The 26,809-nt window shown below is 42.5% G+C and overlaps 1 protein-coding gene across 1 annotated transcript in view; it reads left to right on the forward strand.

Moving 5' to 3' along the window:
* The window catches only part of LOC124803405 (facilitated trehalose transporter Tret1-2 homolog), a 39,611-nt gene extending 13,203 nt beyond the window's left edge, over positions 1 to 26,408 (forward strand). Inside the window, exons 2-5 of the mRNA XM_047264589.1 lie at positions 882 to 1,170; positions 8,989 to 9,268; positions 19,844 to 20,137; positions 25,905 to 26,408. Of these exons, the coding sequence (XP_047120545.1) occupies positions 882 to 1,170; positions 8,989 to 9,268; positions 19,844 to 20,137; positions 25,905 to 26,408 (1,367 nt within the window). The remainder of the gene's footprint in view (positions 1 to 881; positions 1,171 to 8,988; positions 9,269 to 19,843; positions 20,138 to 25,904) is intronic.
* Positions 26,409 to 26,809: the final 401 nt, after the last annotated feature.

Here is a 26,809-nt window from a genome sequence, read left to right on the forward strand (position 1 = left end):
TCTTACGTGCACCTTTTATAAAAGGAAGAAATATTTTATTTTTGTCTTAAGTTCACCTATTGTGAGAAAAAAATTAAAATAAGTGAACGTGATAAAAAGATATTCATTTTTCTTAATTTTTGTAAGTAATTTATAATAAAACAGGCGTTTTTTAAAGGAAAATAAATAAGTTAGCCTTGATATTTTGACTATATTAGAAGGAAAGGACGCCAGGACTGAGCCAAGTGAGCCAGAACTAGAGCTTCCGTCTTACTGGTCCCGACGCAGCTGCTGTCAATAGTGCCTTCTATTTCCTGTCTTAACTCTCCCATTTAATTTTAATAATAATTAGTAAGTGCGTTTGTTCAATAACAGAGATGCAAATAAATGGTGTCACATCCAGCCACTTCCACTCCACAGCCTAAGATGCTGCTTTAATTTTCTCCGCATTCGGGAGGACGACGGTTCAATCCCGTCTCCAGCCATCCTAATTTAGGTTTTCCGTGATTTCCCTAAATCGTTTCAGGCAAATGCCGGGATGGTTCCTTTGAATGGGCACGGCCGATATCCTTCCCCATCCTTCCCTAACCCGAGCTTGCGCTCCGTCTCTAATGACCTCGTTGTCGACGGGACGTTAAACACCACTAACCTAACCTAACCTTTAATTTTCTCCAAGCCATCCTAATACCGGATCCCTCATGCCCAGCACATCGGTTCTCATTTCTTCTTCTGTCACGTCAACAGACAGTTCTTCGTCTTTGTAGAGCCTTAAGTGCACATTTCTCAATTATCCGCTCTCTCCTCTGCTTCTAACATTAGAATTCCTCTTGCACTTGTAATGTCGATGATTTTACTTTCAATTTCAACAAAGTGTCTGTTGACTGTATGATGTGCCTGCTCAGTGAACCTGAACACGTTCGCCACGGGCTCATCCATGGTGTGGCCGGCGATGGCGCTGCCGCAGCTGGTGTCTGCAGAGAGCGGCCTCAGAGACCGGCCTTTGACGGCGGACGAGGCATCCTGGGTGGCGTCTCTACTGTTACTCAGCTCGCTCGTCGTCATTCCCCTGTTTGCGGTTGCCAGCGCACATATGGGTCGTAAAACGCTCGGATACGTCATAATAACTCCGCTGCTGGCTAGCCTGATCATCCAGATGTTCTCGGTTTCGATCGAAGCTCTCTACATTGCAAGGTAAGAGTGATAGTCTTTCGAGACTGCAGTCACTATATTACAACTTACTTCTTTTGGGAATGGGAAGATCATCAAAGTTTTCTTTAGATGCAGCTGCAGCCAGCCACGACTTTCTCTCTGTGCCACTCTCTTCGTCTCAGAACAGCACATACACACTCAATAGTCTTGTGTATATATTCCACCTGTGGTCTAGGGGTAGCGTCTTTGACTAATCACCTAAACGTTCTGGGTCCTCGGTTCGAACCTCTCTAATGCTCAGATATCGAATAAAAACCATCAGTAATGACAGCCGAAGACTTCCGGCATAAGAAGACAACCTCGCACTGCCAAACGCCTTGTCAAAGATGATGGGGGAGCGGGCAAAGGTTCAGGACACTCTCTTGCCCTTAGGATGAAACTGCCTATAAAGCCAACGATCAACGCCATGAGAATGCAGACGGCAAAGGAAACCATTGCATTAAAAAAGAAAAAAAATGTAATGTGTATCCACAGAACACGTGCCCTGTACTTGAAAAAGCAAAATCGTTATGATGATTTTTCCATTAGCAAAATATTCCGGAGAAGTCCCTCATTCGGATTTCCTGCAGAGGATAGCCAAGAAGGAGGTGATCACGAGAAAAACAGTGAATAAGCAACGAAAGGTTAAGGTTGTACAAACTGGGGCATGGAATGTCAAAAGGTTGAACGTGACAGGGAAGCTAGGAAATTTCAATAGGGAAACGCAATTGCTCAAACTAGGTATAGTGGCGATCAGTGAAGTGAAATGGAAATGAGTCAAGGAATTCTGGTCAGACAGGACTAGCATAATATAAAGAACTGCAGATAATGGTATAACGGAAGTAGGATTCGATATGAATAGGAAGGACGGCCTGAGACTGACTTACTGTGAACAGTTCAGTGATAAAGTTGTCCACATCAGTATCGACAGTAAACCAACACCAACAATAATAGTTCATGTGTACATGCCGACGTCCAAAGAGGAAATAGGAATGAATAGTCATAGAGATTGGAATGTGGCTGTAGGGGAATAAGAAAGGGTTATGGGATAATATAGGCTTGGTCGCGTAAATAAGAGAGGAGAAAGAACTGAGTTCTGCAATAAATTTTAGCTAATAAGAGTGTATACTCTGTCCAATAATCCCAAGAAATTTGGGAAGGTCGGGGGATACGGGAAGATTCCAGTCAGATTTCATAATGATCAGCCAGAGAATCCCAAGTCGGATATTGGATTGTAAGGCTTAGCCAGGAGCAGATATAGCTCAGATCGCAATGGTAATGAAGAGTAGGTAAAGAGTAGGTAAAGAACCAATGTGCAAAGAAGTGGGGTACGGAAATATTAAGGTAGGATGAGATGCGCTTGAATTTCTCTCAGGCTATAGATACTGTGATAACAAACAGCGCAATAGGCAGTTCACTTGGAGAGTAATGAACATCTCTGAAATGGCAGTCACAGAAGTTGGAAAGAACATGTAGGTACAAGGAAGGTAACTGCGAAGAAACCACGGGTAACAGAAGAAATACTTCAGTTGATCGACGAAAGAAGGAAGTACAAAAATATAAAGGGAAATTCAGCAATACAAGTCTGCTAGGAATTAAATAGCTAGGAAGTGCAGGAAAGCTACGGTGAAATGTTTGCATGAGAAATGTAAAGAAACGTCAGAGGAATGATTGTCAGAGGAACAGACTCAGCATCAATAAAAGTCAAAATTCTGAGAAAAATAGTGGCAAGCTATAGGAAATGACGGGTAATACACAATATTTACAAGAACCAAGACGGAACAATACGAGTGAGAGACCAAGAACGAAGTGTTCGATTAAAAATAATGCAAGAAAATGTAATCTTTCGCCCCTACTGGCCAATATACACATCAAAGAAGCAGTGAGGGAAATAAAGAAAACGCGCAAGGGTGGAATTAAACTTGAACGTGAAAGGACATCAATGATAAGATTCGCGGATGAGATTACTATCCTCAGTGAAAGCGAAGAAGAATTAAAAGATCTGCTGAATGGAATAAACAGAGTATAGATGAGAGTAAATTGAAGAAAACCAAAGTAAAGAAAAGTAGCAGAAATGAGAACAGGGAGAAATTTAACATCAGGTTTAGTGATTACCAACTAGATCAAGTTAAGGAATTCTACTATCTAGGCAACAAAATAACCCATGATGGACAGAGCAATGAGGACATAAAACGCAGACTAGGATTGGCAGAGAGGACATTACTGACTAATAGAAGTCTACTAGTATGAAAGATAGGCCTTCATTTGAGAAAGAAATTTCTGAGTGTGTACGTTTGCAGCACAACATTGTATGTTTGTGAAACATGGATAATTGGTAAACCGGAACAGAAGAAAATAGAAGCATTTGAGATGTGATATTACAGAAAAATGTTTGAAAATTAAGTGGACTGATAAGGTAAGGAATGAGGTGGTTCTCTGCAGAATAGCCAAGGAGAAGAACATATGGGAAACACCGACAAGAGGAAGGGACAGAACGATAAGACATCCGTTAACACATCAGGGAATAACTTCCATGGTACTAGAGAGAGCTATGGAGTAAAAACTGTAGAGGAAGACACATACTGGAATACATCTGGCAAATACACTGGTGTCTAAAATTAAAGAAACAAAAGGAAATTTTGCGAGATTGCATTTATTTTTCCACAAAACAGTGTATGCGATAGTAAATAACACAGATCATAAACAACTGCAACATGCATAACGATAGACAAAAATATTCTTCGTTCTTCCCAAATTAACGTATTTTCAGACACATTCCGGTAACTTTTTAATGTGTTCAACATGGGTTGTTACCACCTCTGGCAGCAATAGGCGTCTTCTCTGGCGTCTTCTTTGTGCCATACACTACCATCTGTGACTGTGTACACAACGATTGTGAATGTCGGACTACCAGGCACACACTACCCGTTTGATAGGTTCCCTGACGTCATCGCTGACATGATTGTCCGAGCCAGACACACTTATACGGACATCTGTTGACAGTTTGCATGATTATACCGTGAATTAGACACAATAGGGGAAATAGCGGTTTGTTGCTTTAATTTTGGACACCTATGTAATTGAGGACGTAGGCTATAATTGGTACTCTGAGAAGAAAATGCTGGCACTGGAGAGGAATTCGTGGGGGGCGCATCAAGAATGACGAAAAAAGAAATCCAATCTCTTTATTCCCGAACAGGTTCTACCTTCTATGGCTCTGTTTAACATACTGTGTCTGTTCTTCTAGTCATCGTTTTCTTCATACTTTCCTTGCCGTTTCCGTGGAGGACCTCATTTCTTATCAGTCCACGTAATTTTCAGCATCTTTACGTAAGAATAAGCCTCCAATACAATGCTATCCTTTCCCAAGTTTAAACTATGGAAAAACACACCATATTCGTCTACTAGCTTTTGCGTTGCAATGACTGTTCCATTAAATATCGGGTGTGCAGCCATTTAAATTCCACTTCTGTTATTTCGTTTGAGTACCGTTCGGCCATCCCCAGAGTGAGCTGAAAGTCTTTCGGCTCCTTCTGAAGATGGGCGAGCGGTATAGGGCCGAAATATTAGATAGAGTGGAACTTATTTGGCTGCACGCCCGAAATTTAATGGAATAGGAGCTTTTCACAGTCAATAATCTCCCACCACTTACGAACTTACCATAAGTATAAATAATGGTTCTAAATTTTTTAGTATGCATATTGAGGAAAACTGAAACTTAAAAAGCCATGTAGTGGATTTCCTAGGACGTTTAGATTCGTATATTTTTGCCATAAGAGTTATTGTCAACAGGAGATTCAGCAATCAGGAAGATAACGTTTTGTAGATTTTCAATCATTGATGCCATTTGCGATAATATTCTGGGATAATTACTCACTTACATAAAAAAATGTTCATCACAAGAGAAAGTAAGCAGCTGGGAATATTAATCACACCACCATAGTGCATTTGGTCACTTATGAAATTGTCTTATCAGCACTCCATTACTCCGACAGTAACATGGATACACAAGTAAAGTATTAGAAGGAAGAATTATCTGCGTTACAGAAAACTTTGTTACAGAAAATGGTCAAATATGCAGTTGTGTAACTTCTTTATAATTTACCCTGAGAAATAAAATGGCTGGCAGAAAAATGAAGTTTCTTCAAAAGAAGATTAAGGATACTCATCTTTAGCATCTCCCAGGGGGGCGCAGAAAGCTATGCGTAGAAAGCAACGTGTTTTCTCAGTTGTGCGCATGACGTCACGGTGGAAGCAGCTGTGCCAAACAGTACACAGTTCGAATTGTGTGTGATTGTTTTTCTTGCGTTGTTTTGTGTTTGAAGGAGTATTTTGATTGAGTTCTTTCTTCTGAGGTACTCAGTCAACAGCGGAAACATTCGGAATGCGGGAGTGTTAACGGTTTTTGCTGTAATTGATATTTGATTCGGAACTGAAATAGTTAGCGATAGTGGACAGCGGGATCAACATTGTGTTCGCCAGCTCTATAGTTTATGGTTCGTCCTGTGAAAATCTTATTGGAGAATCTACAAGTGAGTGAGAAAATTAATTTTTACAATGCCAGGCTCTGCTTTTACGGCCTGTTTTTCCTACAACCGGAGCACAAAGGGAACTGACGTAATGTGATACAGTTTCCCGCGTAATGAAACATTACAAAAACTATGGTTGTCGAAATGTTGTAGGAAATACAGTGTAAATGTTGTGCATGCACGAATATGTTCTTGCCACTTCGCAGAAACAGATTACTTAAGGGATTTACAGTCTGAATTGCTTAATTTGCCCCGAAAAAGAATGCTCAAGCCAGATACAGTTCCTTCGTGCAATTTACCGTGCAGTAGTGCGACTGTCAATGCGTCACCCGCAACAGAAGACAGAACCAAACGGTATAAGAAACGAGAACTACATAAGAGATCTCTGGAAACTCTGGAAAAGCTGTCACCAAATAAGAAACATCATAATAAGAGTACATGTACAGATGACAGTTTTTTTTCCAGACATGGATAAAGTTACTTTCATGAATACTATAGCGGCTGTAGACAGAAGGAATGCTTTTCTTACAAACAAGTGTGTGCAACTTCGAGCTCTTAAGTAAATTCATTTCAATGCGATTAAATGAATAGTTTCTGATTTATTTGAGCCGAGGTTTCGAATTTCAAGTGTGTGTCAGTGTGGTTGTGATCTGATATTTTACCGATGTGTGAGGCATAAGCTGAGAAAGAATATAACTCATCAGTTTTAACTGTGATAGTTTAGCAGCAGAAAAGCAGTTTAGACATCTCAATTCTGGTATAAACAAAATCTTCCGCCAAAAACTTGACGTAAACGCGCATGCCGTGTCGTCTGCTTGTGAGCGTTTGCTTCCACGCTGACGTCACTAAGCCAGCCAATGGCAGAGCAGAGCGCTTACTGCCCAAACTTATTATTTAGTAACCTTGAGCATCTCCTTGTATATTACAGCCGAATTCTTGAAGAGAAATATCAGTCTTTTCAGACGAAAATCCTTAACAGCTCACAAGTAGCCTTATAAATATGTTCCATAACATTTTTTTCTCATAGGTTTTATGTTTGTTCTATTGGCAGGTTTAACATAACAACTTTTAAAGTGAATATGAACTATAGAACAAGTAAGTAATTCTCACATTCCATGATTCACTTCTTCACATTCTCAGAGACTTCATTCTGAAACTGAAACCTATGTTTGATGCTTTTAGCGAAGTGAGCCAGTCCTGCTTCGTTCATCATACACTGAGATGACAAAAGTAGTGGCATCACGATATGCACGTTTACAGATTGCGGTCGTACCGTTTACATTCCGTTTCGTAAATCGTTAGGATATTCAATATTCCGAGATCCGCAGTGCAAGACTGTACCGAGAATACCAAACTTTAGGAATTGCCTCTCACTGCGGAGAACGCAGTGACGAACGACGGCGTAGAGTTATGAGTGCAAATAGAAAAGTAGAAATCAACGTAGGACGTAAGATGAATGTGTCTGTTAGGACAGTGAGGCAAAATTTGGCGTTAATGGGTTATGGCAGCAGATGACTCATGCGAGTTTCTTTGCTAGCTGCAGCATCTATTCTGGTCTTGTGACCATATCAGTTGCACCCCAGACGACTGGAAAACCGCAGCTTGGTCAGATGAGCACCGATTTCAGCTGGTAAAAGCTGATCGTAGGGTTGTGTAGCGTACTATCCTAGCTGCCGTGGACAAAAGTTGTCAACAAGGCACCGTACAAGTTGGTGGTAGCTCCATAATGGAGTGAACTGCGTTTACATGGAATGGATTGGGTCCTCTGGTCCAACTGAAACGACTGGATATAGCTATGTTCGACTACTTGGAGACCATTTAGAGCGATGGGATTTTTATGGTGCCATGTCACTGGGTCACAACTGTTCGCAAATGGTTTGAAGAATATTCTGGACAATTCGAGCAAATTATTTGGCCAACCAGATTGCACCACATAAATCCTTTCGCAATTACGGTTGGCTTTACAGGCAGCGTGGCTCATTACTTCTGCAGGAGACTTCCAACAACTGCGTACCATCGCTTTGATAAAAGTCGGATTGTAACCTATCGAGATTGCGGTTTATCGTATCGCGACATTGCTGCTCGCGTTGGTCGAGATCCAATGACTGTTAGCAGAATATGGAATCTGTGGGTTCAGCAGGGTAATACGGAACGCCGTGATGGATCTCAACGGCCTCGTATCACTAGCAGTCGAGATGACAGGCATCTCATCCGCATGGCTGCAACGGATCCTGCAGCCACGTCTCAATCCCTGAGTTAACACATGTGGACGTCTGCAAGACAACAGCCATCTGCACGAACAGTTCGACGTCGTTTGCAGCAGCATTGACTATCAGATCGGAGACCATGGCTGCGGTTACCCTTGACTCTGCATCATAGACAGGAGCGCCTGCGATGGTGTACTCAACGACGGAGCTGTGTGCACGAATGGCAAAACGTCATTTTTTCAGATGAATCCAGGTTATGTTTACAGCATCATGATGGTCGCATCCGTGTTTGGCGACATCGCGGTGAACGAACATTGGAAGCGTGTATTCGTCATCGACATACTGGCGTATCACCAGGCGTGATGGTATCGGGTGCCATTGGTTACACGTCTCGGTCACCTCCTCTTCGCATTGACGGCACTTTGAACAGTGGACGCTACATTTCAGATGTGTTACAACCCGTGGCTCTACCCTTCATTCGATGCCTGCGAAACCCTACATTTCAGCAGGATAATGCACGACCGCATGTTTCAGGTCCAATACGGGCCTTTCTGGATACAGAAAATGTTCGACTGCTGCCCTGTCCAGCACATTTTCCAGATCTCTCACCAATTGGAAACGTCTGGCCAATGGTGGCCGAGCAACTGGCTCGTCACTATACGCCATCACTGCTCTTGATGAACTGTGGTATCGTGTTGAAACTGTATGGGCAGCTGTACCAGTACATGCCATCCAAGCTCTGTTTGACTGAATGCCCAGGCGTATCAAGGCCGTTATTACGGCCGGAGGTGGTTGTTCTGGGTACTGATTTCTCAGGATCTATGCACCCAAATTGCATGAAAATGTAATCACATGTAAATTCTAGTATAATATATTTGTCCAATGAATACCCGTTTATCATCTGCATTTCTTCTTGGTGTAGCAATTTTAATGGCCAGTAGTGAGCAGGGATAGAAGATCCTAAGTCACAGCCAGGTATAGCCTCACGAAGTCTATGGCACAGCTTCTCAGGTATCCTTGTGAAGTTTTGGCTTTAAGTCCGTATCGAAAGTACTTCGCATCTCCCTGACCACCTCGGCTTGCAGGGTGCTGGCAGGTGTGCAGTGTATTGGCACTCTGATGCTGACGACGCTGTACGTCAGCGAGACGGCCAGCGACGAGGTGCGGGGCAGCCTGGGCTGCATGCTGCCCCTGCTGTGCAACAGCGGCATCCTGTTCGCGTACGTGATCGGCGCCTTCCTGCCTTACTACGTCGTCCTGTACGTGAACGTCGTTCCTGCAGTCATCTTCATCATCAGTTTCGCCTTCATGCCTGAGACGCCATACAGGCTGGCAACTGTTCATCGGTATGAGCAGGCAAGAAAGGTAATAACTGCTTGAGGATTGCCTTTATCTATTTCACAATATAAAGACAAGTCCTTGTATACCGTTCTCACCAAAAATCTCGAAAATTGCTTGACCAATGTATTTCATACGAGGGTTGTCTAGAAAGTGTGTTCCGATCAGTCGCTAAATGGAAACCACAGTGAAAATCAGAAACATTTTATTTGAAAAAGTTAGCTACTCTTTCCAGATACTTCTCTACATAGTCGCCGCTCCGACGTAGACATTTGTCGGAGCGTTATACCATATTTCCAACACCATTGTCATAGAAGGCAGCCGCCTGTGCTTTCCAATAATTTTCTCCAAGTGTTGTCTTCGTATCCAATGTTTCATGTGAACAGAGATGATACTCAGGACGAGCCAATTAGAGCTGTGTTGTGGGTGATCGAACACTTCCCATCGAAAAGGCTGCAGGAATGTCTTCACTGCCCCTGCAGAAGGTAGTGCGTGGCAGTTGCGTTAGGTGGGCTGCATTCGTTAAGGCGAAGCCTCTCAGCGGACCCTCATACTTCGCAGGAGACATCGTTGTTCTAGGCACCTCTACTCGCTCACAGTACGCTCACAACTGAAGAGACCGTCTTTTGCGATCGCCGGTCATACTAGAGACACTACCCAACACATATGTGCAAAGCTTCATCGGGTTTTCACTGTGGTGTTCATATCACGACCGATCGGATCTTAGTTTCTGGTCAACTCTCGTATTTTTACACGGTACTCAAATAAACATTTGGATGTACATGGGAAATGGGTGAAACAAGTACAATTACAGACATTTTTACATGTTGTATCTTAATATGTGCATACATGGGATGTTGTTGTTTTTTCTCTTTCTTCCCACAAACACATCGCAAACTTGACGACCTGATGTTTTTTGCATGACGTACCTGGACTTCAAGTGAACTACACATGCCGGCCGTTGTGGCCGAGCGGTTCTAGGTGCTTCAGTGCGGAACCACGCCGCTGCTACGGTCGCAGGTTCGAATCCTGCCTCGGGCATGGTTGTGTGTGGTGTCCTTAGGTTAGTTAGGTTTAAGTATTTCTAAGTTCTAGCGGACTGATGACCTCAGATGTTAAGTCCCATGGTGCTCAGAGCCATTTGAACTACAACTGGGAGTATATACGATCTGGTTTGCATCCATGCGTCCACACTACAAGGCCTGAACTGCTGCCCAGGGGGTATTAGCATTTTGTTTGCTCTTGCCACATGTACGTGGAGCTACTACCCAAGCTAAAGACATTCAACTTGTAATAGCATAATCATTAGTCTGCAAATGACATAAATACTGATATAATCTTGTTCAGTTCACCATCCTCAACCACCAGTAGAAACACTCGTATCTGCTCTTATACGTATTACAACCTATATAAAGGGAAAAGTCATAAGCAAAAATCTCGGTAAGTTCTTGATCGCCTTACTTCAAGTTTTTACACGATTCTCCAGTAAATATTCAGATGGACAAAGGCTATGAATTTTTTAAACAACTATGTGCATGTTTTCTGCCAAAATTGACTGCGAGGAAGAAAATTATGTGCTACACTGTGCTATAAAAGTGTACAGATTTTGTTTTCTTTCTTGCAGTCAATTTCAATGGGAGTGTATGTCACTTTGTTACTAAACCATCAGAGATCACATAAAAAATTTATGCACTAGAATGTCACATACAAAATAAGTGCAAAATGTCCTGTTTTACGCCCTATACTGACTACCAAATTGAAAGGAACTGTGATGTGGTATAACTGCAATTTTACTAACTGTAATCGCGGGTTTAGTAATCTAGGGTTTAAAAAAATTTGTATGCTCGACTGTGTGCTGGTTTGTTTCGTTCTTCTCTGTGTCTGTCTTGACAGGAAACAGGAAAGTTGCATTTGTGGCTTATCAGCTTATCATAAGAATACTACTATGGAATCTGAAACGTCTGAAATTTTGCGGATTAAAACTATGCGAAATACTGTCATAGAAGCGACTGTCCTCACAGATCCAGCAGCAGGACAAGTATCTCATAACTCATATACCAATCTTTCCAACCAATTCACCAATATATTTTAAGCGAATTCCATTTCGAATCAAGTTTTCTTTGGCTATAACAAAAAACAAAGCTCGAGGTCAGCGACAGGTGGAAGAGAAAATGAACAGAGAGAGGAGATGGACATAGAGAGGGAACGAAGAAGGTGGATAGAGCGAGGGGGAGGTATTGGACGGAGAAAGAGTGAAGAGGAGAAGATAAACAATGGGAGGGGAGAGGAGCAGATGCACAGAGAGAGGAGGGAGAAGGAGAATAGGACGTATCCTCAATTCCTTTACACGTTTAGAAATTGTGAAACATTGGCAGGTCTGGTAGTGTTCTTACAAAAAAAATGCCAGAAAAACCTTTATTGGTACAAGTTATGTTACTGTTTCACTAAATATTGTTTTTTAAATACACTTTTGCATGCTTCCCAAAAAAAATCTTGAAATTTTTTCCACACATGAAAATTTGTGGGAAACAGGGACTTAAATAGAAATTCCTGTCTTAATCAGATGGTTTAACCAGATGGCATGTGTGACCTGACTCGAACTTCAATTGTCACTGATGCTTCAACCTGTGGTTTCTGAATATTACAGCCAGAGCCTTTCCTACAGGATGTAAAGAAACAGCAGCACTAGGGAACAGATTTGGTGGCGGACCGTGGCTAACTCTCTCTTAAGCCGTCGGTACACAGTCATTCAAACGCGAACGTTAAGCGTTCCGAGTCCACCGTGCTGATGAATGTTCAGAAACGATGCGACTCGTGGATATGATGTTTCGTGTGTCTTAATGTGATATATGCGACTGCAGCGCGTTCCAGCGGTATTTGTCAGCTCTATCTGGATCGCAAATCACGCAGTTGGTTATGTATAGACGGGCACAAAACTTCTGTATTTGCTCTTGTAAAACGCACATTTCCAGTCTCGTTCATATTCAAGTCATGTTTGTTTGTCTGTAGTACACATTAATAAAAACTTCAATATTCACGTACTTGTTACATGGCAAAAATGAAAGCATGATGTTCCGTCAAAAAGTTCCAGCACAAATAGTTCGATGCAGATTTACAACAGCTCTCCACTTAAGATAAAAGTTATTTCCTCGTTGCCTCTTTTTACTAAAGCCCTAATATCATTCTCACTTGATCATTGTTCCTGTTCAGTAGCAGAGTACTTAAAACGTGTAATACAAGACTTGAAACAAAAAAATGAAAAATATCTTACTGCAGTTAGTGCAAGTTGTCTTGTAGATAAAGCCAATAGAACAAATTCACTGCGCAGACAGCGCGCACTTATATTTACGTAACATCAAATGTTATAGAACATACTTCTAGTAAATTAATAACAATCTATTAGAACCTATTAAAAAAACTGTTGTGAGACACGAGCCAACAAGCACATCATGTGACTCCTTAGAATACTAGATATCTACACACTGCACTGCAACGACCGTAGTTTGCATCTTACTGTCTCCTGAAAGCTTGAATCGTAAGTACGTTATTAATAGAAGCTCAATTACAACAAACTGTATCAAGAACAAATCGTTTTTGATGGATCCTCAATGTGCCTTACAACCCCATAATTTCATAAAGTCGAAGTTAAAATTCGAAAATTCTTTAACCACCAATGTGACGTTTCCTCTCATTATATTAGGATAAATCGTACAATTAATGACCAGTTTCCGAAAGATTCTGAATTTGCTGGTGGTTTTAAACGGCAAATATAAAAAACCAACAACTATAAACTTCAAATGATACACGGTATGGCGTCTGCCGGCTCGGTACTAGAGACAGATGGCGTCTTATGACATAGGTGGGGCTCTTCCATGTCATTGGCCTTCGTTTCAACGAACGTTGAAAGTACGTGAAACGCCAGATATTTGCTCCGCACGTTCGCAAAGCCTCCCCAACACGCCTCTTCCGCACTATGGCGTTAGATTCTCGGCATGCTCTACTTTGAAGTTTGAATGCACGGTGCGTGTCCTGACGGTTTTCAGTCTATACACCGACTAAACTTAAGCGATATGAATGGAGCTGTTTATTTATCTAGTATCCGATCCAGATTGTATACTAGTCAGATTCCTTTCAGAGTATGCTGATGAAATAGATCCATTCTTAGCAATCATATACAACCGCTCGCTTGTAGAAAGATCCGTACCCAGAGACTGGAAAGTTGCAAAGTCACACCACTAATCAGGAAGGGAAGTAGGAGTAATCCACTGAATTACAGACCCTTATCACTAACGTCGATCTGCGGTAGGATTTTGCAACGTATTTTGCGTTCGAACATTGTGAATCACCTCGAAGAAGACGATTTATTGACAATCAGATTCAGAAAATATCGTTATTGGTAAACTCAGCTAGTTCGTTATTCCCACAAAGTAATGAGTGCTATCGACAGGGGGCGTCAGATTCATTTCATATTTATGAACTTAGAAGAGGCTTTTGACACCGTTCCTCACAAGCGACTTCTAATCAAATTGCGTGCCTGTGGAGTATAGTCTCGGTTGTGTGACTGGACTTGCGATTTACAGTCTGAAAGATCACAGTTCGTAATAACCGACGGAAAGTCATTGAATAAAACAGATGTAATATATGGCGTTCGCCAAGGGAGTGTTGTAGGCCGTGTGTTGTTTCCGATTTACATAAACGATTTAGCAGACAATCTACCCGCCAGGTTCGCCGAGAGCACTAAAGCGCTGCTTCCTGGACTCTGGTAGGCGCGCCGGCCCCAGATCGAATCCGCCCGGTGGATTAACGACGACAGCCGGTGTGCTGGCCAGCCTCGATGTGGTTTTTAGGCGGTTTCCCACATACCCCTAGGTGAATACCGGGCTGGTCCCCACTCCCGGCTCAGTTACACGGCTCGCAGACATCTGAACACATTCGCACTACTCAATGGATTACACTAGTCGCAGACAGTTGAGCTACACTAATTACATCCCAGGGGATATGGGGTGGCGGCAGGAAGGGCATCCGGCCACGCCTTAAACTAGCATTGCCTAATCCGATTAACCATGCCGACCCTGCCTAACCACAGGAAAAGGAACAAGCGATACAAAATAAATTTAGCACACAATCTGAGCAGTCCTCTTAGATTGTTTGCAGATGATGCTACTATCATTTGCTGTCATGTCATGTTATCAGATGATCAAAACAAATTGCAAAATGATTGAGATAAGATATGGTGAAAAAAGTTGCATTAAAATTATGAAAAGTGTGAATTCATCGACATGAACATTGAACAAAATCCACTAAGATTCAGTTACACAATAAATCACGCAAATCTGAAGGGTGTATAAACTCAACTAAATACCTAGGGATTACAATTACGAATAACTCAAACTGGAACGGTCATATAATGTGAGGAATGCAAACCGAAGACCGCCATTCACTGGCAGAACACAGGTTTACTAAAGAGACTGACAACACTACAATTGTCTGCCCGCTTCTGGAGTGCGATCGGCATCAAAGAATATTGACAAAGGACATTGGAAAAGTTCAAAAAGGAAGCAGCTCGGTTTGTATTATCACGAAATAGAGGAGACGGTGTCACGGATGTGATACACGAATTGGGGTGGCAGTCAATAAAAGAAAGGTTTTTTCGCTGCGGAAAGAAATTCTCATGAGATTTAAATCACCAACTTCTTCCTCAGAGTGTGAAAATATATTCTTTTTGCGCCCACCTACGCAGGGAGAAATAATCGACGTAATCAAATAAGATGAATCAGAGCTCGCACGGAAAGACTTAAACGTTCGATTTTCCTACACATTGTAGAGAAGTAGCGTAAGGGCGGTTCGATAAACCCTCCGTCAGGAACTTAACTGTGAACTGCAGAGTAATCATGTAGATGTAGTTGTAGATTTAGATCCCCACCAGAAGACATCGCGATGAATGCAGATGAGCTGGAGTAAGTAGCGCAGCGGACCAGTGAGGCCAAATTCAATGTGGGGCGCACGCGAAGCGTGGTGTGGGCAGACTCGCTGAAGTAAGTAGTGTTTACCTGCGGAAGGCAGGTAAGTCGGCCGGTCCAGTTCAAATGGCTCTGAGCACTATGGGACTTAACTTCTGAGGTCATCAGTCCCCTAGAACTTAGAAACTACTTAAACCTCACTAACCTAAGGTCATCACACACATCCGTGCCCGAGGCAGTATTCGAACCTGCGACCGTAGCAGTCGCGCGGTTCCGGACTGAAGCCCCTAGAACCCCTCGGTCACCGCGGCCGGTCCAGTTCTAATGCTGAGTTCAGGCACATGACTAGGAGTACTTATATGCCCACATGGTAAATGAAAATCTTGCTGCATCAATAACTTCGACATCGTCGACGTACTGCTTCCCGCAAAGTGCATCTTCACTGGGCCAAACAGATAAAAGTCTGGAGGTGCAAGATGTGGGCTGTAGGGTGAATAAGGAAGAACAGTCCAAGAAGGCGAAGTTCTTTTGTCCTTTTGTGGTGCTTCTTTAATTTCCCGAGGGTAGCACAATAACCTTGAGCTGATCGTTGCACCATGAGGGAGGACATCAAACAGAATAGCCCCTTCAGAGTCACAGAACACAGTCCCCATGACTACACCTGCCGAGTGTACGGCTTTGAACTTTTTCTTCAGAGGAGAGGTGGTGTGGCGCCACACCACGTATTGACGTTTCATTTCCGGTTCGAAGTGACGGAGCCAAGTTTCATCGCCTGTGACGATGTTCAGCATATCACTGACATGATCAGCCTCGTAACCCGCAAGCAATTCCGTACAGATCGTCTTTGGTTGCTCTTCATGGTCTTCTGTCAGGTAATGAGGAAACCAGTGGGCATACATCCTTGAGTACCCCAACTGGTGGACGTCGTGTCGTAATGCCTTTCCTGCCACAGTACGAGGTGCATTCAAGTTCTAAGGCCTCCGATATTTTTTCTCCGGACTGGAAAGAGACAGAAACAAGCGCATTGTTTTAAAATGAGGTCGCGTTCATTGTCAATACGTCCCAGAGATGGCAGCACCATACGGCAGATGGAATTGTACCGTCAGCGGCGAGAATGAGAACTGTTTTAAATACTTAAAATGGCGACGTTTTCCTTACTTGAACAGCGTGCAATCATTCGTTTTCTGAATTTGCGTGGTGTGAAACCAATCGAAATTCATCGACAGTTGAAGGAGACATGTGGTGATGGAATTATGCATGTGTGGAAAGTGCGTTCGTGGGTGCGACAGTTTAATGAAGGCAGAACATCGTGTGACAACAAACCGAAACAACCTCGGGCTCGCACAAGCGGGTCTGACGACATGATCGAGAAAGTGGAGAGAATTGTTTTGGGGGATCGCCGAATGACTGTTGAACAGATCACCTCCAGAGTTGGCATTTCTGTGGGTTCTGTGCACACAATCCCGCATGACGACCTGAAAATGCGAAAAGTGTCATCCAGGTGGGTGCCACGAATGCTGACGGACGACCACATGGCTGCCCGTGTGGCATGTTGTCAAGCAATGTTGACGCGCAACGACAGCATGAATGGGACTTTCTTTTCGTCGGTTGTGACAATGGATGAGACGTGGGTGCCATTTTTCAATCCAGAAACAAAGCACCAGTCAGCTCAATGGAAGCACACAGATTCACCACCACCAAAAAAATTTCGGGTAACCGCCAGTGCTGCAAAAATGATGGTGTCCATGTTCTGGGACAGCGAGGGCGTAATCCTTACCCATTGCGTTCCAAAGGGCACTACGGTAACATTTGCATCCTACGAAAATGTTTTGAAGAACAAATTCCCTCCTGCACTGCAACAAAAACGTCCGGGAAGGGCTGCGCTTGTGCTGTTTCACCAAGACAACGCACCCGCACATCGAGCTAACGATACGCAACAGTTTCTTCGTGATAACAACTTTGAAGTGATTCCTCATGCTCCCTACTCACCTGACCTGGCTCCTAGTGACTTTTGGCTTTTTCCAACAATGAAAGACACTCTCCGTGGCCGCACATTCACCACCCGTGCTGCTATTGCCTCAGCGATTTTCCAGTGGTCAAAACAGACTCCTAAAGAAGCCTTCGCCGCTGCCATGGAATCATGGCGTCAGCGTTGTGAAAAATGTGTACGTCTGAAGGGCGATTACGTCGAGAAGTAACGCCAGTTTCATCGATTTCGGGTGAGTAGTTAATTAGAAAAATAATCGGAGGCCTTAGAACTTGAATGCACTGGTAATGTTGTGTCCGATCAATTTCTTTTGCTAACTCACCTTCGTAGTGGATCTGATGCAGCGTTGTACCCAATGGTTCCGTATTCAAATCGAGAGCTTGCCGACCTGGTGTTTACTTACGGAAAGGCAATAGGCAATGGGCGGCAGGCAGCTAGGTTGTATCAGGAGACCTATCCCTGCCGACAACAACCACAGCATTCAATGTCTGCAACAGTGTTTTACAGCTTGGGAGAGACAGGGTCGTTTCAGAAAGCAGGAAATCGTGAAGGGCGTACCAGAAATGTTCGGACATCATACTTGGAGGAAACTGTGATTAACAGTGTGGAAGGCGACTGCCGTGTCAGTACCAGGCAGTTGGCCCGTCAGTACAAGGTTAAGCCAGACGACCGTGTGGAACATTCTCCATGACAATTGTTACTGCCCTTATCACTCAGAGCGTGTGCAGGGCTAACTAGCAACTGACTTACCACATCGGGAGCAGTTTTGTCACTGGTTTCTTCATCAGACAATCATGATTTGTGTCTTCCATCCTATTCACAAATGAGATCACCTTTATGCAGAGTGGGATATTCAGGTTTCATAACAGTCAAGAGTGGGATAGTATGCAGAACCCCCATGGTATGATGATGGCGAATCATCAGCATAGCTGCAGCTGGAATGTGTGGGCCAGGATAATTGGCGACCGTATTTTGGAACCTTTCTTCCTTCGACGTCGCCTATCAGGCCGGAAATATCGGCGTTTCTTGCGGATGAATTTGCATCTCCTGATGGTAGAAGTGCCATTGATGATTCGAAGGGTTATGTGGCTGCTACATGATGGTGTTCCAGTCGTATTCGTCGTTAACGTCTTCCGTGGTTGATGGAACGGACGAGGGGGTCCAGTTGAATGGCTCACTCGTTTACCGCATCTCAACCCGTGTGGTCTCTGGTTATGGGATCATCTCAAAAGTATCGTGTATGCAGAGCCGATTCCAGATGTGGAGACACTGGAGCAGAATATTCATGTTGCCTGTCCGATGTGAACGTGTGAGGCAGAACAACATGCCACAGCGCGTACATGCATGCGTCGAAGCACATGGAAGAAATTTTTCAACACAACTGCAACTATGGCTGCATGGTACAGCGCGTATTAGACTGCATTCCCTGTAAAAATGTGTGACTTAATAAATGGTCTCTTGCATAAAAACCATCCATTTCCGGACGTAAGTTCGATAGACCATTTTGTTCCGTATCCTCTCATCGATCAATTCCTAGAGTTTTTAAACGATGAAAAAAATCACCCTGTATGAGGTTGGTGCACAAGTTCGTAGCGTTTTTGTTTTGCCTGTTGCCATTCCGATTCCTATGGGTTTATTTGTCGATTGTTACGTTTAATGTGTAGTTTACGTATTGTCATTTTGTCATTTGGGGATAGTGAATAGAGCTGTGGACGCTAGAAAATGGAATACTAAGTGGAGAAATAGAGACCTTTCCGAGAAATTCTTCTGTTTGAGTTCTGTAGAGGGGTGACAGCAGCGGAGGCTGCCAGGAACATTTGCGTCGTGTATGAGGATAATACCATTGGACAGTGAACGGCAAGAAAATAATTCTCTAGTTTTAAGGAGGATCGTTTTGACATTAGTAACTTTCCACGTTCAGGAATACCTTCAGGGTTTGATGAAGGTAGTTTGAACGCATTAATCTACAGCGATCCACGTCAGTGTACTCCAGAATTGGCAAATGTGATGAACTGTGGTAGCACCATTGCGCGACATTTTCGTGCAGTGGGTAGAGTCAAAAATTGGGTATGTGTGTACAGCACACGCTAAGCCAAAGTCACAGATATCACTCTTATGTTAACACGTAGAAAACACCTTAACTGTCAATACAACCATAAAAAGCAAGTCAATGTTTATTTGCAGTGACATGACTCATGCTAAACAATTAAACATACCAAATCTCGTCAGTAGGAAATGTTTATTTACAATGACATGAGTCAAGTGAAACAAAGCAACAAATTCCCGTACAAAGTCCCGCGCGTATCCACAAACGATAACGTTATCCATCTGGTGGAACAGCGGTGATGAATCTGAATACCATACGGCAAGATATCTGCAAATCATTTATTCAAGAATGTCCCCACAATCTCAAGTCCTCAATCCAAATTTTGTTTGATAAGCCATATGATCACACTTCTGCTAATAAACGTTGACGTGGTACAGATCAAGCTACTCTTCGTGCGTCAAGAAATACTGCATATGCCTGACGGCGTTGATCAATGGATTTCACGATATCGTATGTGAAAAGGACAGTGTAAAACATCTCACACACTACTGTCAGTGGGACAGTTTGTTAGGACTTCCTGTGAGATGGGTGTATGCCCTTTGTCACAGGCACTGAGGTGGCTGCGCCGTGGGATCTCAGACGAGCAGCTGGAGCGCGAGGTAGAGCGCATACGGTCATCTCTGGCAGCAGACGGCACGAAGGAGGGCAGCGCTGGACGCGTCTCACTCAGGGAAATCTGCTCCAGGGCCTCCCTAAAGGGCTTCGCTAACGTCATCGTCCTTGCAGCCAACTTGCAGTTCTGCGGCTCTTATGCTGTACTCAACTACGCCGTCATGATGTTCGACGAGGCTGGAGGATCAGTACCTTCCGAGGTGGCAACAATCGTTCTAGGCGCTCTGCAGGTGCGTTACGTTCCTCAATACAATAACTGATCACATGTAGCTGGCCACCTATTAATGAATGCTAGTATGGGGTTTGTCCACCGTCCTCTTTTTTGGTCATCAGTCTACTGACTGGTTTGATGCGGCCCGCCACGAATTCCTTTCCGGTGCTAACCTCTTCATCTCAGAGTAGCACTTGCAACCTACGTCCTCAATTATTTGCTTCACGTATTCCAATCTCTGTCTTCCTCTACAGTTTTTGCCCTCTACAGCTCCCTCTAGTACCATGGAAGTCATTCCCTCATGTCTTAGCAGATGTCCTATCATCCTGTCCCTTCTCCTTATCAGTGTTTTCCACATATTCCTTTCCTCTCCGATTCTGCGTAGAACCTCCTCATTCCCTACCTTATCAGTCCACCTAATTTTCAACATTCGTCTATAGCACCACGTCTCAAATGCTCTTCTGTTCCGGTTTTCCCACAGTCCATGTTTCACTACCATACAATGCTGTACTCCAGACGTACATCCTCAGAAATTTCTTCCCCAAATTAAGGCCGGTATTTGATATTAGTAGACTTCTCTTGGCCAGAAATGCCTTTTTTGCCATAGCGAGTCTGCTTTTGATGTCCTCCTTGCTCCGTCCGTCATTGGTTATTTTACTGCTTAGGTAGCAGAATTCCTCAACTTCATTGACTTCGTGACCATCAATCCTGATGTTAAGTTTCTCGCTGTTCTCATTTCTACTACTTCTCATTACCTTCGTCTTTCTCCGATTTACTCTCAAACCATACTGTGTACTCATTAGACTGTTCATTCCGTTCAGCAGATCATTTAATTCTTCTTCACTTTCACTCAGGATAGCAATGTCATCAGCGAATCGTATCATTGATATCCTTCCACCTTGTATTTTAATTCCACTCCTGAACCTAGGACTTAGAACTACTTAAACCTAACTAACCTAAGGACATCACACACACCCATGCCCGTGGCAGCATTCGAACCTGCGACCGTAGCGGTCACGCGGTTCCAGACTGAAGCGCCTAGAACCGCTCCGCCTCTCCGGCCGGCTTGAAACTTCCACTGAAGAATCTGAATATCTGTACGGGAATGGCACCCTATTCTCTGCAATTGCCAATACCAGAGAAGGTAGTGAAGTAGACCCTGGGGACGAAATTTTGTCAACCATCCCAGTCGCGCTACTGGAGTGCCGCTACTATTCTCCCTCCTACAGTGTACAAGTATTTTCCTGGATGGGATACCAGATGCCCATATCCATTTCATACTCAATCACTCCACTCTACTTTCACATTAGATTAGATTAGGCTCAGTTTTTATTCCATAGACCTAAAAATGAGGTGCTTCTCGTGAGTGTGGAAAATGTCAGAAAGTATAACGTAAAAACCATAGAACAGTTTAATATAATACTCACTTCCCTGATCGTTTGTTAGGAGATTGTCAGAATTGTGAATACAGTACAGTAAAATGGAACTGGTAATATTTGTAGAATTAATACACTCTCAGAATGAAACAGATATGCACTTTTGATAAATTTATCATACACAAAATACCTAATCCTGACAGTTGTGACTAAGTGCTGTCAAAACTGGAATCTAAAAGATATTTCTACTGAATGGTCCCTATTAAGTAATTCTATTGTAGAGTAGAAAGATTTTATTACCAAAAAGTCTTTCAAACTCTGTTTAAACTGCGCTTTATCTGAACCCAAGTCTTTAATGGTTTCTGGCAATTTACTGAAAATGTGTGTTCCAGAATACTGGATCCCTCTTTTGGACGAAGGTAAGTGATTTTAGGTCTTTATGTAGACTGTTCTTGTTCCTGATATTGATACTAAGAATTGAATTATTGGCTGGAAATAGAGACGTGATAGGTGCAACAATTTCATTAAGTAATAAATATACTAAGAAGCAATGGTCAGAATACCAAATTCCTTGATCAGGTTTCTACACGATATTCCCGAATTTACGCCTCAAATGATTCTTATTACTCGCTTTTACACTCTAAACAGTTTTGCTCGGTTTGACGATTTACCCCAGAATACGATCCCATACGACGTAATAAATTGAAAGTAAGCCAAGTATGGAAGATTTTTTTTTTTATATCTACATTTCCTACAACTGACATCATTCACATTGCAAATACAGACTTGTTAAGGCTCTTCAATAGTTCTGTGGTACGCCTTTCCAGCTAATTTTGTTGTTGAGTTGTAGTTCCAGAAATTTAACAGTGTCAACCACTTCTATCTGCATATCTTCGTATGTTGTACACATGATGGAAGCGTATCTCTTACAGGTTATGACCTGTGTGTAGTGCTTTTTTTTTCAAAGTTTAAATACAGTGCATTAGCTTTAATCCATTTATTAATGTCAGTGAAAGTTTGATTACCATTCATTTCTAAATCTGTACATGACTTGGTATTTATTGTAATGTTTGTATCATCTGCAAACGAAACAAACTTATCATCTCGCAATGTAACAGACAGGAGGTCATTAATGTACACAAGAAAAAGCAGCGGATCAAGATGGAACCTTCAAAACACCATATGTAATTAACTTACAAATAGATAAAGACTGATTGCTCACTCCATAAGTATTTTGGAACGACACCTTTTGTTTCCTTTTAGTTAGATGAGACCTGAAACATTCTGCATCACTGCCAGTTACACGGTAATACTTTAATTTACTTAAGAGAGTGCTGTGATTCACACAGTCAAAGGCTTTTGTTACTTAACAGGAAGTGTCAGTAGCCTCTAATTTATTATCTAATGAATTAAGTACATTCTCACTGTGCATGCAAGTAGGGTTCATAGCTTCGGAATCCTTAAGGAAAAACCAAAACTGTTACTTGGACAATATAGTATTTGCAGTCAGATGCTTAAGACCTTTTCAAATAGTTTTGAAAAAGGTGACAAAAGTGAAATTGGTGGATTGTTCGACGGTATCGGTTCTTCCCCGTTCTTGTAAAGAGGCATAACTTCAGTACGTTTTAGCCAGTCTGAAAATGTTCCATTGATAAGAGATTGATTACACAAACAGCATAATATATACCGTAACTCATATGAACACTCTTTAATTAACTTCATTGATATTTTATCATAACCACTAGAGTACTTTGATTTTCCGGGTATAAATTCGTTAGAACTTTTTCTTCCGTATCCTCTCTTCGATCGATCCCTAGAGATAGTACATGGTGGAAAAAATTACCCTGTATAAGGAGTTTAAAATGAAGTGAAAGTGCCATACAAGTGTACACTACTCTCCACCCAGACATAATGTTAGAACATGTAGACATATATGTTCCCCCATGTAATTAAAAATTAAACTATAGAATTACAATCAATGGACCATGTACTTGTATACGTAGATAGAGCTAGATACTCATTTAAAACATGGTAATGACTAATTTTGTTTTTATATTTATGAATTCTGTAATTATAAACAGCAATTAGTGCACGAATGTATCCAACAGACTATGAAGTTGTATTCTGTATATACAACAGAATATGTCAATAGTTAAATTGATCATTGTGCCTCAATAGAGTAACAGATGTTATGGCCCTGCGCGTGAGAAAGCACATACCTGTCTCATAATCATAATTTGTTAAGACATATTGATTGACCTGGTTATACAGCCACTGTCATCAGTTAATAGTGAATTAAAATTGTACGAGTTACATATAGCATCGACTGCACATTTTAATTTGTTTTTGTAATTGTATATAGTTCAATGCTGTAATCATAAAGTGAATGGATTTTGAATATTAACTGTTTCATAATTTTTGTGCCTGTAAGATAAGACATTTCGACAACAGCAGCAATAAACTACGTACTATCAGCTTTGTCACACACTTTAATGTTCATATTCTGAGACAGAGGACATATTGGGTATATGTGCACTGTAACAGTACATCTCAGAATGAGCAAGATTTCAGGAAACATTCCTCACACACAAATAAAGAAAAGATGTTGGGTGGACATGTGTCCGGAAGCGCTTAATTTCCATGTTATAGCTAATTTTAGTTTCGTCAGTATGTACTGTACTTCCTCGATTCACCGCCAGTTGGCCCAACTGAAGGAAGGTAATGTTGACTTCGGTGCTTGTGTTGACATGCGACTCATTGCTCTACAGTACTAGCAACAGGCATATGAGTACGTAGCATCAACAGGTTAGTGTTCATCACGAACGTGGTTTTGCAGTCAGTGCAATGTTTACAAATGCGGAGTTGGCAGATGCCCATTTGAGGTATGGATTAGGACGGGGGCAATAGCCGTGGCGCGGTACGTTTGTATCGAGACAGATTTCCAGAACGAAGGTGTCCCGACAGGAAGACGTTCGAAGCAATTGATCGGCGTCTTAGGGAGCATGGAACATTCCAGCCCATGACTCGTGACTGGGGAAGACCTAGAACGACGAGGACACCTGCAATGGACGAGGCAATACTTCGTGCAGTTGACTATAACCCAAATGTCAGCGTCAGAGAAGTTGCTACTGTACGAGGCAACGTTGACCACGTCACTATATGGAGAGTGCTACGGGAGAACCAGTTGTTTCCGTACCATGTACAGCGTGTGCAAGCACTATCAGCAGCTGATTGGCCTCCACGGGTACACTTCTGCGAATGGTTCATCCAACAATGTGTCAATCCTCATTTCAGTGCAAATGTTCTCTTTACGGATGAGGCTTCATTCCAACGTAATCAAATTGTAAATTTTCACAGTCAACATGTGTGGGCTGACGAGAATCCACATGCAATTGTGCAATCACGTCATCACCCCAATTTTTCTGTGAACGTTTGGGCAGGCATTGTTGGTGATGTCTTGATTGGGCAGAACATGTGCCTTTACAGGTACGACACAACATGTGGTTCATGCACAATGGAGCTCCTGCACATTTCAGTCGAAGTGTTCGTACGCTTCTCAACAACAGATTCGGTGACCGATGGATTGGTAGAGGCCTATGGCCTCCATGGCCTCCACGCTCTCCTGACCTCAACCCTCTTGACTTTCATTTACGGGGGCATTTGAAAGCTCTTGTCTACGCAACCCCGGTACCAACTGTAGAGACTCTTCGTGTTCGTATTGTGGACGGCTGTGATACAATAAGCCATTCTCCACGGTGCATGTATCCTCGCTAAGGGAGGACATTTTGAATATTTCCTGTAACAAAGTGTTTGAGGTCACGCTGGTACGTTCTGTTGCTGTGTGTTTCCATTCCATGATTAATGTGATTTGAAGAGAAGTAATAAAATGCGCTCTAACATGGAAAGTAAGCGTTTCCGGACACATGTCCACATAACATATTTTCTTTCTTTGTGTGTGAGGAATGTTTCCTGAAAGTTTGGCCGTACCTTTTTGTAACACCATATATATATATATATATATATATATATATATATATATATATATATATGTATATTCTAGGTAGGAATAATTTTTTTATGAGCTTTAGTCATTGTATACACTTCATGTAGAGTTTGTTCCCTTTTGCGCACAGGTCTCATGTATAGTATGAAACAGACGAAAATCGGTAGTCAAAAACAAAATAACTGGTACAGATTTGTATTGGTAACGCAGTTTTTAACATTGATAAACATCCAACACTGCATATACAAAATATTTTCAACAAATATGTTGTTTGGTGTACTTATTTTATTAACAATTTCTAAAATAACCTAGACACTCACGCCCTTAGTACCCTAATATTTCGGAAACAAATATTGTACAAATGTTTGTAAATCTTTACTTTTTACTTGTTGTTTTTGTTGGAACAGGTAGTTGGCACTGCAGCTTCCGTGGTGGCGATGGACCGCCTAGGTCGACGACCCCTCCTGTTCCTCTCTAATGGGGTTGTCGGGACTTCCGTCACTATCATGGGGGTCTACATGTACCTCAAGCAAGAGACGCAGACGGACCTTTCTTCCGTCAGCTGGCTGCCCGCCACATGTCTCTCGGTATACGTGCTGATGCTGGCGTTTGGGCTGAACTCACTGCCATATGTGGTGCTCTCGGAGATTGTGGCTCCGAGGATCAGAGGTCTAGCTGCCATAGCTACATACACAGTGATCATTGGCGCTGCGGCCATCATGACCAAACTTTATCCAGCCATGTCAGAGGCAATGGGAACTTATGGCAGCTTCTGGTTCTTCGCAGCTGTCTGTCTGACCTGCGCTGTCATTGGATGGTGGTTGCTGCCAGAAACCAAGGGACGACCTCTAGAGGACATCTTAAAGGAACTCAACGGTTCAAAGGACGTCATTGTTAGCAGCTCCCAATGAAGTCCTCTAAATGCATCACGTATGTTTATGAATGTGCCCCCCCCTTCCCCATTTACATAATGTTTAATCGCCTCTGCGCAGTTTTAAAATGTAGGGGAGCATTGCTTTCAAAATACATTGCCTTATGAGCTGAAATATGCTTCTTGACTAATGATTTGACATATTGATATAAACACGAAATTGTCGCAGCATACGATATCGTCCCAAGTTCTGCTACCCAGATACCTCTTCAAAGTCTGCATCTAACTGTCCACCACTGAAAATCTGAAAATATGCTTAAGACTTAGGGTGAGTAGAGGTCTGCAGTATGCATACTCAGAATGTTTTCTACCTGAAAAAGTTTTAGTATCGCAAACTTTTCATATGATTCCTGCCACTGTAAATAATTCACCTTTACTGTA

Source organism: Schistocerca piceifrons, chromosome 6, assembly GCF_021461385.2.
Source record: "Schistocerca piceifrons isolate TAMUIC-IGC-003096 chromosome 6, iqSchPice1.1, whole genome shotgun sequence".
Lineage (NCBI taxonomy): Eukaryota > Metazoa > Arthropoda > Insecta > Orthoptera > Acrididae > Schistocerca > Schistocerca piceifrons.